This window comes from Pectinophora gossypiella, chromosome 4 (genome assembly GCF_024362695.1).
Source record: "Pectinophora gossypiella chromosome 4, ilPecGoss1.1, whole genome shotgun sequence".
Lineage (NCBI taxonomy): Eukaryota > Metazoa > Arthropoda > Insecta > Lepidoptera > Gelechiidae > Pectinophora > Pectinophora gossypiella.
The window spans coordinates 9,740,729-9,754,662 of record NC_065407.1 but is presented as its reverse complement, the minus strand read 5'-3'; the positions used below and the strand labels follow the sequence as shown (position 1 = coordinate 9,754,662).

Below are 13,934 nucleotides of genomic sequence, written 5' to 3'. Positions count from 1 at the left end.
CTTACAGTTCAATTTGTCAAAAAAGTTAATGTGACATGGTATATGACAACAAAGTGTATACATGTTAATGCTCGTGACCGTACCACAGGACCACAGTGACTTATCTTTATGTTTAGATAATACAATGCCGATTACCGAGGCTCCGTGCATGGAGCTGGGCAGCGCTCCGCAGACGCCCAGCGCTGTCCCCTCACCGTCCCCGTCAGAGATATCCAGCGCCAGCTCGCCTGAACCCCAGAACATCAGAGCTCCGCCTTTATTTAGGTATCCGGCGCCCAAGAGGTTTGGCAATCACAGCATATTTTTAAAATGTTAATTATAGATAGCAGAAAATGTAGAAAACGGTAAATGAAGAAGGCCTTATAATTGTTCAAACATTACATAATACTATGCTTCTACTTTTTTTTCTTTGCTCCATAAAATTGTGATACCGCTCGAGGGTGGCAATTTTTTTTTTTAATTAAAAAAGTGTTCTTATACCTGGCCTTGGTAGCGAGCCTATGTCCAGCGGTGGACGATTTCCAGATAATCTTCTTCTTCTATCGTGTGGATTGTGAGGTGGATTACCAACCTCATCAACCCTGGTGTCAGGGTTACTATTGAGCCGCCAAAGGCCCCTGATGACTCAGTAACGGCTACATATTTACATAAGTAAGTAGTAACCGGGATCAACGGCTTAACGTACCTTCCGAAGCATGAATCGTCTTACTTTCGGACAATCAGGTGATCAGCCTGTAATGTCCTAATCAAACTCGGGGTCACAAAGTGATTTTTGTGATATGCCCCCACCGGGATTCGAACCCAGGGCCTCCGGATCGTGAGTCCAACGCTCAACGCTATAGATAAGTAAAAGCTTAAGTAAATGTTTATTTTTCATAAAGACACAATAGGTAGAGCCCACTACCTGGCTGTTTTAACGTACTTACAAAGTTATTTCTTACCCAGTCAACTCTTTGAACCGATTCCAGTCATCGAGGTGCGGTGCCCGAGGAATCTCTTCGGCCAGCCCGTGTCATAATCTCCAATCCTGTCTCGATCATTTCCTTGTGGGCTTGTTTATCTGTGGAGCCCAATGCTCAACAACTGGACCACGGAGGCCGTTATCTGATGATTATAATGAAAAACACTTTCTTCATGCTAGGGTCCTAGCTATGCCTCCGCCGGACCCTGAGCAACCGCCGGGGCAAGAGGAGTTGGAGCGACGTCTACCTGGATACAGACGTATCGTCATTCCCCGAGAGTTGACACTTATTGAATTGCTGGTATGTTTTTGAAATGCTGCAGGTAGACTTATAAGTATTCCTTTTGATATCAAGCTACATGCACTTAAATAATTAAGTATACTTAAGTCACACATACATATTACCAAAGCATGTACTTATACCAAATGAGGATGTGGTAAGTCACAAGACGATCCTTCTAATGGACTGGCTGACTCCGACTAAAAAAAACATAAAATGCGTTCAGCTGCCTGTCTTCCCAGGGCATGTTGTAAAAACCGACAGAGGAATTGTGTTCGTTGTAACTCTTTGACCCGTTAATGGACGGGTGATGGGCCGGTCACCTGTGATACTTAATTATCATCATAGAAGGGAAGCTACAAAGAAAGAGAGGAAGGGGAAGACCAAGAAGAGCTTACACGGAACAGATTAAAGAGAATGCGAACGTCGTGTCCTATAAGGAAGTGAAGGAATTGGCCTTTGATAGACGAGAATGGAGAATGCTACACCGACAAGAGCGTGGCTCTTAAATTAGTGAAGTGATGAATTATCATCCATAAGACTCAAGAGGCTAAAAGTTGTCTTCTGATTACTAGTGGATATATCCACCCTACTATTATATGATTTCATGTACGAACTAAAAGTATGTAGGTACCTATGCCCACGACATAGTTATTTGGTCTGATGTAAGGCTATCTCTGTAGAAACAGTCAAGCGGTGCCACAACAGACGAGGAGGTGCTTCGTATTCGCGAGGCGAAGCTTCGTGTGGTCGCCGAGCGCGTTGGTCTGCGAAGACTTCATGTCCTCGCCCCTCGTATACGCTCTCTGACTTTAGATGGCAGCGCACTTTCTTCGCTACGGGATCTCGGAACCGAATTGGTCCATTTAAAGGTATAGCGCATACATTACGTATAAACCACCATTGATAGGCTCACGCTTATGGTTTCCCTTGGCTTTTTCACATACTTATCATGTGAAAAAGCCAAGGGAAACCCAAATATTGATTGATGATGATTGAGTATCTTTTTATTTAACTACGTAGATTCGTCCGTCCTGACGCTTAGAATAATTCCTTGTCACGGATGTCTGCAAAATTGGAGACGATCAAATGATTGGCGTTTTTCTAGATCTTTTTATTACTTCTTCTTCTTCTTCTATCGTGTGGGTTGTGAGGTGGAGTACCAACACAATCAACCCTGGGGTCAGGGTAATTATTGAGCCGCCAAAAGCCCCTGAGATGGCTCATGTAACGACTGCTTACTTACATCAGTAAGTAATAACCGGGACCAACAGCTTAACGCTTTTCACTTTTTTCGCTTTTTTTTCGCTTAGCTTTTTATTACTTAATCAATTATTTGTGTGCAGAATAAGGCAGTTATTTTGTTAATACTTACATGTTATGCGTTAGGCGGAAGGCAAGAGGGAAACCACTGCACTATTTTACCCTAAAAAAGTAGTATGGAGAATGCTACACCGACAAGAGCGTGGCTCTTAAATTAGTGATATTGACATGTTATGTATTGGTTATTTATCAGATCCTGAGTGTAAATCGCTGCGGTCTGACGAGTCTGGACGGTATATGGGGTCTAAGTGCTTTACGGGAACTCCACGCGGCCGGCAATCGCTTACAAGATCTTCAACCTTTGGCCGCTCTGCAGAAGTTGCACACCCTCAATTTAGCAGAGTGAGTACGAATCCCAACCAATCGTGTTACCTAGCCATAGTATGTATAAGTAGTATTGCTTTCGTTCCTGACAATGTTAAGTACATTCCATTCCAGACCATTCTTTTCTAGGTTTTCGGTGTAAGGTTGGCCATACCTATTTCTTCATCAGGTTCACGCATCCTGGCGTACCTGAATTGACTATTACAGGGTGCTAGTGACATCGTAACGAAAACTTTGAGGGATGATTCAGACCATGATTCTGTGTTGATATCAAGTGGAATTTTTCGTCGCAAAAGTATGGAACTAAAAAATACTAAAATTTTCATCGAATTTTCCGACAGGCTACGGAAAATTCCACTTGATATTAACTCAGAATCATGGCCCGAATTATCTCCCTCAGTATTCCGCGATGTTACTAACAGTCTGTATACATTTATTTGAAAATACCTTGCGATAGTGCAATAGAGTTCTCAAATCCTGTAACCTATCCAACGACTAAGTGTCTTTGTTTCAGTAATCCAATAGCAGATACAAGTCGTTTGTGGATGTTGGGTGTTTGTGGAGCCCTGCGGCGGTTGACTTTGAAAGGGACCCAGGCAGCGGATGACCCAGACTATCGTCAGAACGTCGCGTCAGCTCTATCAATGTTAACATACCTAGATGACCGTTCTTTGCAGGACGATAGCGAAGGTTTGTGTTGTTTTTAGTGTGTGAAGAACAATGGCACCTGGGTAGTACATAAGCAATTGAAGTAATTATAAGGATATGTCAGTGTGTACGTAACCTAATTGAAGCATCTCTGCATCTCACGTTAAAGAATATTAAACACATAACATAAGATAGATTCTGTATGATTTCTTCCAGTCAACTTTAGGTATGTCTTGGCTTCCTACTTGTTTAAAAAAAAACTGGTTAGCAGCCATAATATGTATGATAATTTGTTAAGCTAATTTATGACCTTTGCGCCTGGAACAACTCGGGGGGGATTGTTTGACGATTAGACACGTAAGGTCTTGAATTGTTAATTTATAATTATATTAATATTTAATTTGTAATTTTACTATAATATATATACATATTTCTGACTCATATTAAAACGATTTTACATAATTAAAAAAAAGAAGTATAATAGGTAAAGATACTGGACCCATGAAAATGCATCTATGCGATTGGTTTACATATGGGTTGGTAAGTATTGCGGCGCACGACATTCCTTTGTTTTAGTTCAACCATGAACTAAAAATAAGTGCAAATACACCTCAATTAGTCAAACAGACGTGTCGTCAAACCAAACAAATTTAAAAGTAGGTACGATATTAAGATGAAAATGAAAATTGAACAGCTTTTTTTAATCAGTCTATATTGTTGTAGGTATATTGTTGCTCTTATAGGTAGGTACTTCATAGGCATAGGCGGCATGGGTTTCGGCTCGAATAATAAACCCAGATATCGACCCTGCCGGCGGCGTGGTTGACGATTTATCGCTATTCTTTAAAATATTTTCCTCTCAGACGATGCCCTGAGCCGAGGTTCGCGCCCAACAGGGCACCCTCAGGCATGTTGTCTTAAATTTTGTACCGGATGAGAGCCCTCAGCGCTCCCTATTAGTCCGGCCAAGTAGTTAATGCCATTTGCAGCAAACCTACAATAAGTCACGTAAAAAAGGCGCGAATTGTATCGAGGGTTTTGACCAATAGACGCGACTTTGTGGATAAACGTCGTATCGCTATTGGTCGAAGTCCGAAACCCTCCATATTTGGGGAACCCATGTCGCGGGAGTAGATCAATTATCCGCAGAAGGTACTATTTCTGGTTTCAAGGTGACATATTCCATAGTAGGTTGTTTATTTGTCTCAATTTGATGGACACCGTAGCTACGTCACACCTACTAAGAAACAGAATAATTGAATTTGCAAAAATAAAAATTGTGGTCACTGAGGTTAACTCTGACGTTGAGTTATTTTTCTTCGAATCCTTATTTAGCGATAACATTATTTATTTTGGTTAGTGTATTATAGGTAGGTAGATACTTACTCGAAAAAACAATTCTCATATGTACTTACCTAAACGTTTGCTGTCGTTAGTCGCTACGCACCTATCTTACATAATTATTTTGGGCATATTAGAATTTGTGCAAGAAAAATTGTGCGAGAAGCCAGATCTTTATATAATTTTGTTTTTATAGACCTCTAACATATCACCATAGAAGAAACTGAGATCGTCATTGTCAGATACTACTAGATAGCATAGCAGATATTATAAATGGATATCTTGCAGGTAGACTAATATGTTGTAAATTTATTATATCCTTCTTTATTTCCTCAGACGAAATTGTAGAGCAAGACGCTCAGTCATCAAGCTCAGATTCGGAAGCCGATGATGACCCTTCCATATTGCTGGGTGAAAGGCCTTCAGCGAATCCTGAACCAGCGCCTTCGACTTCATGCGAGGTGGGTTTCATTTTAAACAGTCCAATTCTTTCTTGGTGTCTATTTGTTTAATTACCAGTGATTGTTTTTTTAAACCAGGAGTAAATCATGGTTCGTGGGCTTGTTTTGCTCGAACAGTGTATCGCCCTAAATCTAGGTGTCTAATGGGTGTGCTATTACTATTACAAGAATTATACCTTACCTATTTAGAAGGGACTCTCTTCGCCCCGCACTAATTCGAGCTTGGAACAAGCTTGATTTACCTCACCCCCCGGAGCACGTGCAAACTGTCTCGCTGGCGTGCACGGGGTAAGGCGGAACACGGTTTGCTGTATTATTTAACAATGAAGCACACAGAAGCGATACCGGAAGTGTTCGGCTTCGGCGCGAGAATTTTTGTAATGTTTGAATTTGAAATACTAAAAACACCCGTTCATATAGAAAACAAGCGCAGGTCGCGATTCGAAATGCCAAATTTTTTGCAGGCATTTCTGCAAGAACAAGAGGAACCAGACGATTATTACGAAAAGCTGAAAGCTTTAGAAGCCATGGAGGAGTCAGTTAACAAGTTGCCCAAGCTACACAGACGTAGACGACCAGCCACCACAGAAGGAGCTGGTGTTAGGCCACCCCGAGTAGAGCTGCCTAGAAGACCCAAGACTGCACAGGAACGGCCTAATATCGACGCTCCGACAAGACTTCAGATATTGAATACTTTGATGGGTAAGTGAAGTAAATAGATTGTTTAAAATAAATGAAGAGAAATGTTTTTTAAACTTTAGTAAGTAACTAAGTAAATAGTAAGCAGGTGGAGTAAGTAGGGGGTAGGTTAGGCACATAATTATGTCGTATTTTTCTCATTATACACCTAATTTTTGACGGATTAATTAATATTAGGCAAGAAATTATTCACATATGAACATTATACTTAATATGTGATTTTTGTGAATAACTTTTTGTGGCCAACACAGACGAAGAATGGCGATGCAGTGGCAGCAAGTTGACGTCACACGGCGCCGTCTGCGGTAACCTCGCACAAGCACTTCGAAGACCTACGCCTACGTACAGATGCTCTCGAGGTAAGTAGTAAGCTTTATTTTATGTTCTGAGGTAGTAAGTGACTTAAGTACCATTTTCGGTAAATATGACTGTTTTGGTGTATATTACGCTACAGATTCTCAAGCACCGGTGGATTAAAAACCTATGTGCGTAAGTTATAGGCCTAACTAGCTGCGGCAGGCAGGTGATGTTTTGATGATATTCGGTGATAGGACAACACTCACACACACTTTTGAACCCCTGTACCGGACTTGAGTTATTGATTTATCTGAAGTGCAGTTTTCACTAACACAGTTGGCTCGACCATTATAGACGGCGATACGGCTCACCACCTACGATATCACGTTGGTCTAACAGAAAGCTCGGTGAGGCGTGGGTAAGTACTTAGTTCATTTTGTGATGGATGTATCTCTGACTACTCCGGGTGGGATATAATCCTAAGCTTGTGTTATGCTTAATACGTATGTTTAGAACACTTCTTCCCTTCCACAATAGGGGCGCGGCGGAATTTCACGTTTGGCAGACTTAACATGGCGCGCTGCCGTTGTGGCACTCTTATTTTATAATTGTGCTCTGTCGTGAGCAGCCATGTTTCGGCGCCATAAGTGAGTATGGGCAGCACACATTACATATCAATAGTTCACACGAAAATGTTGATGTTTTGCCTGAAATATTATGAGGTAAGTATAACTACGTCGACGGAAATTCCATTAAAATATTTAATGACGTACCCCCTTCGTCATACTTCAACGTTCTTAGATACCGAAAGTTCTTGTTAAACTAGTGCTCCTTTGATATCTACTTATATACAATAAGTACTTGGGTACCAACAAATTCCATTAATTATTGCTAGCTTTCTAAAAATGATACATAATTGCAAAATAATTGATAAGTGTGTGTCGAATATCACGTAACATTTATGTATTTGTATTTCTTGGATATTCTAGCCTGAGGCTTTATTTGATCTTTGCTCTTATGGTCACAATACATCATGATAACACGAAAGTTTTCCTGTTTGTAAGAAAGTATTTACCACAACACATACACATTGACTTGGAACTTGAACTTAGAACTGCTCTTGTAAAGATGGTACTTACCTAGTCGTTTAAGTTTAAAATATTCTCACCTGAGTCAACGGATAAGAAATGGAAGTGCAAAGTGAAAAGTCTTAGGGTCTTTATAAATGTGCCATGTGTGTGTGTAATCAGTGAGAGGTTTTGATGTTTGTTACCTCCTTAATGTACTCAAGTAAAGATCGCGAAGTTTCTATTCGTTTGGTAACCAGCATCATAGTCCTATACATAAACCGCCTATATACGTCCCACTGCTGGGCACAGGCCTCCCCTCAATCAACCGGAGGAGGTATGGAGCATACTCCATCACGCTGCTCCAATGCGGGTTGGTGGAGGTGTTTTTACAGCTAATAGCCGGGACCAACGGCTTAACGTGCCCTCCGAAGCACGGACATAGTCCCATATGAAATTAAAGTACCTATCTAATTACGACTAACGAATGTACTTGAGCAAAATCAAACTAATATTTTAGAAGATTAATGGTACTTACTAAGAAAAGCGAGCACATATTGCCATAACCTACTTTCCTACTTAAAGCACAGCTTGCTCGTATGTCACATGAACGAAGTAAGTAATAAGTGATACGATTGGTATGCTATTTGACATTATTATGAGAGATGAAACTAACCTATGCTTACGTCATTGGAAAGTTGCGAAATGAAATAACTGCTGCTTGTGCTAACACGGGTAACACACAAGGCCTGTGAGATAACCATAGGCCTTGTCCCTGCTATTGCCAAACCAGTTTTCTCTTCAAGTTGTTGACTCTATGGCGTTTTGCACTTAACCAGTTAGACTAGGTTAGACGTGGAAGGGTTCGGATCCAGTTAATTAGGTTTCTAATCTCTCTACTTGGCTGCGAAATGATATAAATTTTGCAAGAATTTGCTCTTTGATATGTGATGAAACATCATGTCTTTGAAGGAGAGAAAATTGTTTGTATCGCATAGAGATGTTATTGAGATAGAGCTCCGGATTCATTCTGTACAATTTGGCCATTATCGTTTCGAATGGATATACATACCTACCTATGTGCTACGCCTACAACACATTGCTAATTGTAATAACAAGAAGAATTTATATAAATGTAGGTACAACTGATACCGCTGGAATGCAAAAGCAATCAGTCATCAGAAGACACATGTGTAGGTACTTACCAACCAAGTGATAGTTTGCGTGCAATCTCTACGCGGCGCGGCGCACGCGCCGGATGCATACGACATGCTATTCAGTACCTATTCGCGTTGCACTCGGCAACACCGCATAAGTAATATTCTACAGGCAAAACAAGTTTTCAAATCGATGGTATGCTGTTTCTCGATCGCATAAACTTACGTTTATGGATCTTTCTCTCCTTGGCATTTATTATTCCTATCTGATGGCGGGGTTTGCCTTCCTTGTACTTCGCTCTATCGGACGTGTCGTTTTCGGAGACATTGTCCAAGCACAGTTCCTTCTTGATCACATCCGCCTAAATTGGTTTTGGTCGTCCTCTTGGTTTAAGCTTTGGGATATTTAAATTCGCTGTAACATTCATTACCCACATAAGCGGGAGTCTTCGTTTTACGTTTATAGGGTGTTATAGAAAATATTCTAAACAAATAGATCAGGTTCTTACTCAGGGCGATACTCTTTGGGTGCCCTAAGACGGGTACAGAAGACAAGGTAGACTCCGTAAAAGATGGTGTTAGGACCTCAACGGATAGATCGGTCGGATATTGCACAGAGTCGAGAAGAGTGGAGAATCAAGGGAGACCTTTTCCCAGCAGTGGCAGTAAGTAGGTTGGATAAGACAGGAAATCAGGTTTTGGTTGAAAGAACAAGGATAGAGTATCTTTTTCAGTTTCAGAGGATAGACCATTTCAGATGTTACAACGTTACTACAACTGGTGCTGCTATGTAACGACTAGCAACTATTTAATACTGACGTGTATTTTTTATTTTGTAAACTATATAGGTACTTAAATAATAAATAAAAAAAAATGCATTTATTTCGGGTAGCCCATATTGTAAGATATAAAAATGACAATTACATAAAGTCAATTTAAAAATAAAAGTTAATAAGTTTCGTTTTAAAATTATTTAAGATTATTGTTGTTTTATTATTAATTAAGTACTTACTTAAAAATAAAATCATAATTATTAAAATGAAACTTATTAAAACAAAAATTAATTATTATTAACATAAAAATAAAAGTAAAGCTGTCTATGATCCTATGTGCGAGATAAAGCCACGAGTAAGTAAGTAAGAACCCTGCAGCTAGTTTTAATATATTCCACAGATAAACAAGCCCACAAGGAGATGATCGAGACAGGAGTGGAGATTGTGACACGGGCTTTGGCCGAAGAGATTCCTCGGGCACCGCACCTCGATGACTGGAATCGGTTCAAAAAGTTGACTGGGTAAGAAACTTTGTACGCTCAAACAGTCAGGTTGTGGGCTCTACTTTTTGTATCTTTATGAAAGGTAAACCTTTACTTAGGCACTTACTTATCTATACTCCACATTTAGACTATTGAGGACTTTTACGTGTCGAAGAAGTTCAGAAATATGATAGTGCGACAGGGTTCTAAAGTGGGTACATAGTATTGTATGTAATGTACCTGTCTGTCTTGTGTCTGTGGTGTCCGGAAGTAATAAATGTTTCTTTCTTTCTTTATTGCTCATGACTGTATGTACTACGTAGGTACACACACCCATTATTATGGTTTATTCATTAGTAAGTTCTAAGTACACATTTTTTTAGATGACTAAAAATAAATACTTAAGTTACTATTTACTTTGCGCAATAGGTATCACAATTAATATACAGGGTGTTAGTGACATCGTACCGAATACTGAGGAGGATGATTCAGACCATGATTCTGTGTTAATATCAAGTGGAATAGTGGATTATACTATTGAACCGCCAAAGGCCCCTGACAGGCTCATGTAACGACTACTAACTCGCCATACGACTTTTTACGACGGGAACATTCCTACTTTGGGAAAATTTCCGGCAACGGCACAACACAGATCGGGTTAGAGTTTATACAACAATTGTATCATTAAGTAAGAAAGAAAGAAAGAAACGTTTATTATAAAGGGACACCACAGTAACAAATACAAAACAAATAACAAATATATAATATAAAACACAGAGTTACACACAACTTACTTACCGGGTGAGAGCCTTCAGCGCTCCCCATTTGTCCGGCCAAGTAGTTAATGCCATCTGCGGCAAATCTACAATAAGTCACGTCAAAAAAAAAACACAACTTACAATCAAACAAAACACATAATAAAAACAACATACACGAGAAATACAAATAATTGAGTGTATGGACTGGTCAACGATGGTGGTGGTGTCCTTTATAAAAAGGCCTCACTCAGCATAAGCCGCGGCGCGAGCCACGACGCTGGTATTCTGTGGACCCTGCTAGTAAGTAGTTGGTAGAAGCCTCGTCCAGAACGTTTGCATATTTGTTGAAGGGAAAGGCTTTAAATCTTTATTTACGCCATCTTGTGAATAAGCAAATTATCGCGTCAATATACATATTACTCAAACAACTTAAATATTAGATTAACCCAGTGTACTTGTGGACTTTATCCATGTCTTTGCTCTCGCATCTTGACGAACACCATGACTTTCTACGCCAACAGGATGTTGGTACATAGTGTCCTTGATTATTGAATAATGTGGAGTAGGTTCCCTAATAAAACTCTAATGAATTAACAGGAATTACTTCTGAAGCAATTTTTTTACTTAATATAAAGTTTATGTTATTGAAATCAAATCAAACAGCCTCTATAGACGTAGGTAAACATATAAATACAAATGCAAATAAAATACACATAAAAAGTATAGGTATGCGTCCCACTGCTGGGCACAGGCAGGGTTCTCAATCAACCGGACGGGGTATGGAGCATATTCCACAACGCCGCCGCTTCACTGCGGATTGGTACAGGCATTTTGGATGCCCGGGATCAAGGGCATCAACGTGCCCTCCAAAACACGGAGTCACACACAAACACATACATACATACATAAACTCACGCCCGTAATCCCTAATGGGGTGGGCAGAGCCACAAGTAATCAAAGACTACTTGCAGCCACTGTTGATACGAAGTCCTAAGATGGATTATGATGAACCTTATAGTGATAAGGGATCAGCCTATCGCCCATAACATTAGTCCGTCATTTAGAGGACACAATCTCTCTGTCGGATTTTACGACATGCTCGGGAAGAGAAGCAGCTTAACGTGATCTGTGTTTTTTATTTGGTCCCAGAACAACATAGAAGCAGCGGAGTCATTTTACTTTTTCGAATAATTCAAGCCTTCAATGTCCTTACGTAGGTACTTGTATCTACTATTACTACGCACACAGTACTCCCCTTAGTTAACCGATATGATCGAACTGGTTCATTAATGGATGACGTATATTATATTTGATATTTTCCTTATTGATTTGGAGTGAAGATAATCACGTGAATTTCGAAGATTATAGGCACCGAAGTAAACACACAAAAAATATTAGGTACACGTGTTTAGTTAATGTTATTACGTATTGCGCGCGCTCGTGCGCAGATTATTAATGAGGATAAAAACTATTGCCTATTTTTTTTGTCGCATCAGGTGTCGCTACTGTTGAGTGTTCTTAAATTTTGACAGTTTGAGTGAGCAAACATTTTTTTATAACCCTTTGCCCAGGGTCATAGTGGTATATTTAATCCGTATAGATCGGAAAGAAGAAAACTTAAATCAAATCTGCCTTTTCCAACTGGGTACTTACTTATATTACGAATTTTTGCTGGACAGTATGGAGAACTGTCCAAATTTAGTTAGTGTTTACTTCATCACGCGATTATCCTTAGACATGGAAGTAGTTATGTTATGTCCTGTAATGAACTTTAGTCATCACTGATATGGTACAAGAGTAGACGGAACAGGGCGGTCTTCGTCCTCGTCGATCGAGCAGGTGATACGAAAAATGAAAGTAGGCTGTACCCATCCTTGCCTTGGCTTAATTAGTAGCAGCGGCCCTGGAAAGTAACTCAAGTTCGTCCCTGAAAAGTATTATACCTATCCTATTTTCATCCATTCGTTATTAGGGATGTACGATAGAAAAGTGGCTTATTTTTTTACAGAATCGACATTGACATAGACTTCACCCAACGGCCGAAAGCTGGCGATCCGGTGTCAGCCATAGAACGTTTGGAACGCATCGAGAAGGAAACCAAGGAACGGCTGAGCAACCCCGACCAATTTGTCGACGATATCGACCCAGAAGACTGCACCCGATTCAGGCGAGCGATGACCGTCGTAGGAGACTACGAACTGTGGAAAATGGAAAATATCGATAACATTCAAGACACGAGGAATGACGTCAATTCCTTCTTCGCCGATCTCAACATATTTCCCACCGCCGAAGATTCGCTCACAGATTAGAGAAATCTTGAAGTCTTTTGGTTTCTTTTTCTTGTGCCCGCCGGGGTCGACCCAAGTGTTTTTTTGGCACCCAGAGGTGTGCCATTCTCATTTTGTGGTACCTAACTAAAGTACAATGTTTTATGCAATGTGGATCATTGCGAATAGGATTAACTGAAATGACCAATATTTTATAGTTTTGAAAGCGATCAAGTTGCGCATTATGTTGTAAATATTGTGCAATGAACATGGTGCAGATACGTGCTTGGTACCTAATTTATTGCGAATCACTATTTGTCTACGATTTTTAGTTCTTTATTTTTAACGCTTTATCTCTTCAAGAATCATGTCGATATTTTTAAGTTGTTAGGGGGATAAAATACATTGGAAAATAAAATGGTTTTGTTTTGTTTTTGTGTTGTTTAAGTAGAGTGTACGTCTAATTGAGTGTTTACTCATTCCACGAAGTTTAATGCTTGCAATTTATGTAATTTGTTTGCTACAAACATACATTGTTTCCTAATACTTAGCATCAATTTGATCAGCTCGTGAAGTATCATTATCACGTAGTTTTCGCTTGATAGATTTTATAGATGTGCAAATTTATTACGCACTCTTTTTATTACTGATATTTCTAGGTGTTGCTAGTGTTACAAAGTTTGTTCTGGAATAGATTGTGACTTACCTAGTTACTACTTACTTAGGTACTGTAATCCAATGGACCTATTTTGTAACTTTGACAGCATTGAGGTCCACCGAAGCTGCCAAAAGTTAGAAAATAGGCCTACATTATTATTGGATTATTGTTTTTATAGGCCTTCCTTTATCATTTCCCCTCTTTACAAATCTTCTTATCTTACCTATTTATTCCAATTTTATCGTCATGTGTCTAGAGTAGGTAATGTAATAGAGATTGTCTAGCGTGTTATAATGATTACAGCACATATCTTTATATAAACTATCGAACGCCGTCTCTATCGAACTAGTTAGAACTAGTTATTACTTTTGGTGTTGCAAAATGAATAAAATTTTAATTATTGTTGTTTACCAACTGGTTTTATTTATTTCACGTGTC

The 13,934-nt window shown here is 39.6% G+C and overlaps 1 protein-coding gene across 1 annotated transcript; it reads left to right on the top strand.

Moving 5' to 3' along the window:
• The first annotated feature begins 124 nt into the window (after window positions 1-124).
• On the top strand, window positions 125-12,880 carry LOC126366438 (uncharacterized). The gene is made up of 10 exons (XM_050009546.1): window positions 125-264; window positions 1,142-1,262; window positions 1,925-2,113; window positions 2,758-2,906; window positions 3,403-3,578; window positions 5,214-5,338; window positions 5,803-6,040; window positions 6,289-6,396; window positions 9,732-9,852; window positions 12,580-12,880. Exons 1-10 carry the CDS (start codon window positions 125-127, stop codon window positions 12,878-12,880), a joined length of 1,668 nt encoding a protein of 555 aa, XP_049865503.1.
• The last annotated feature ends 1,054 nt before the right edge of the window (window positions 12,881-13,934 follow it).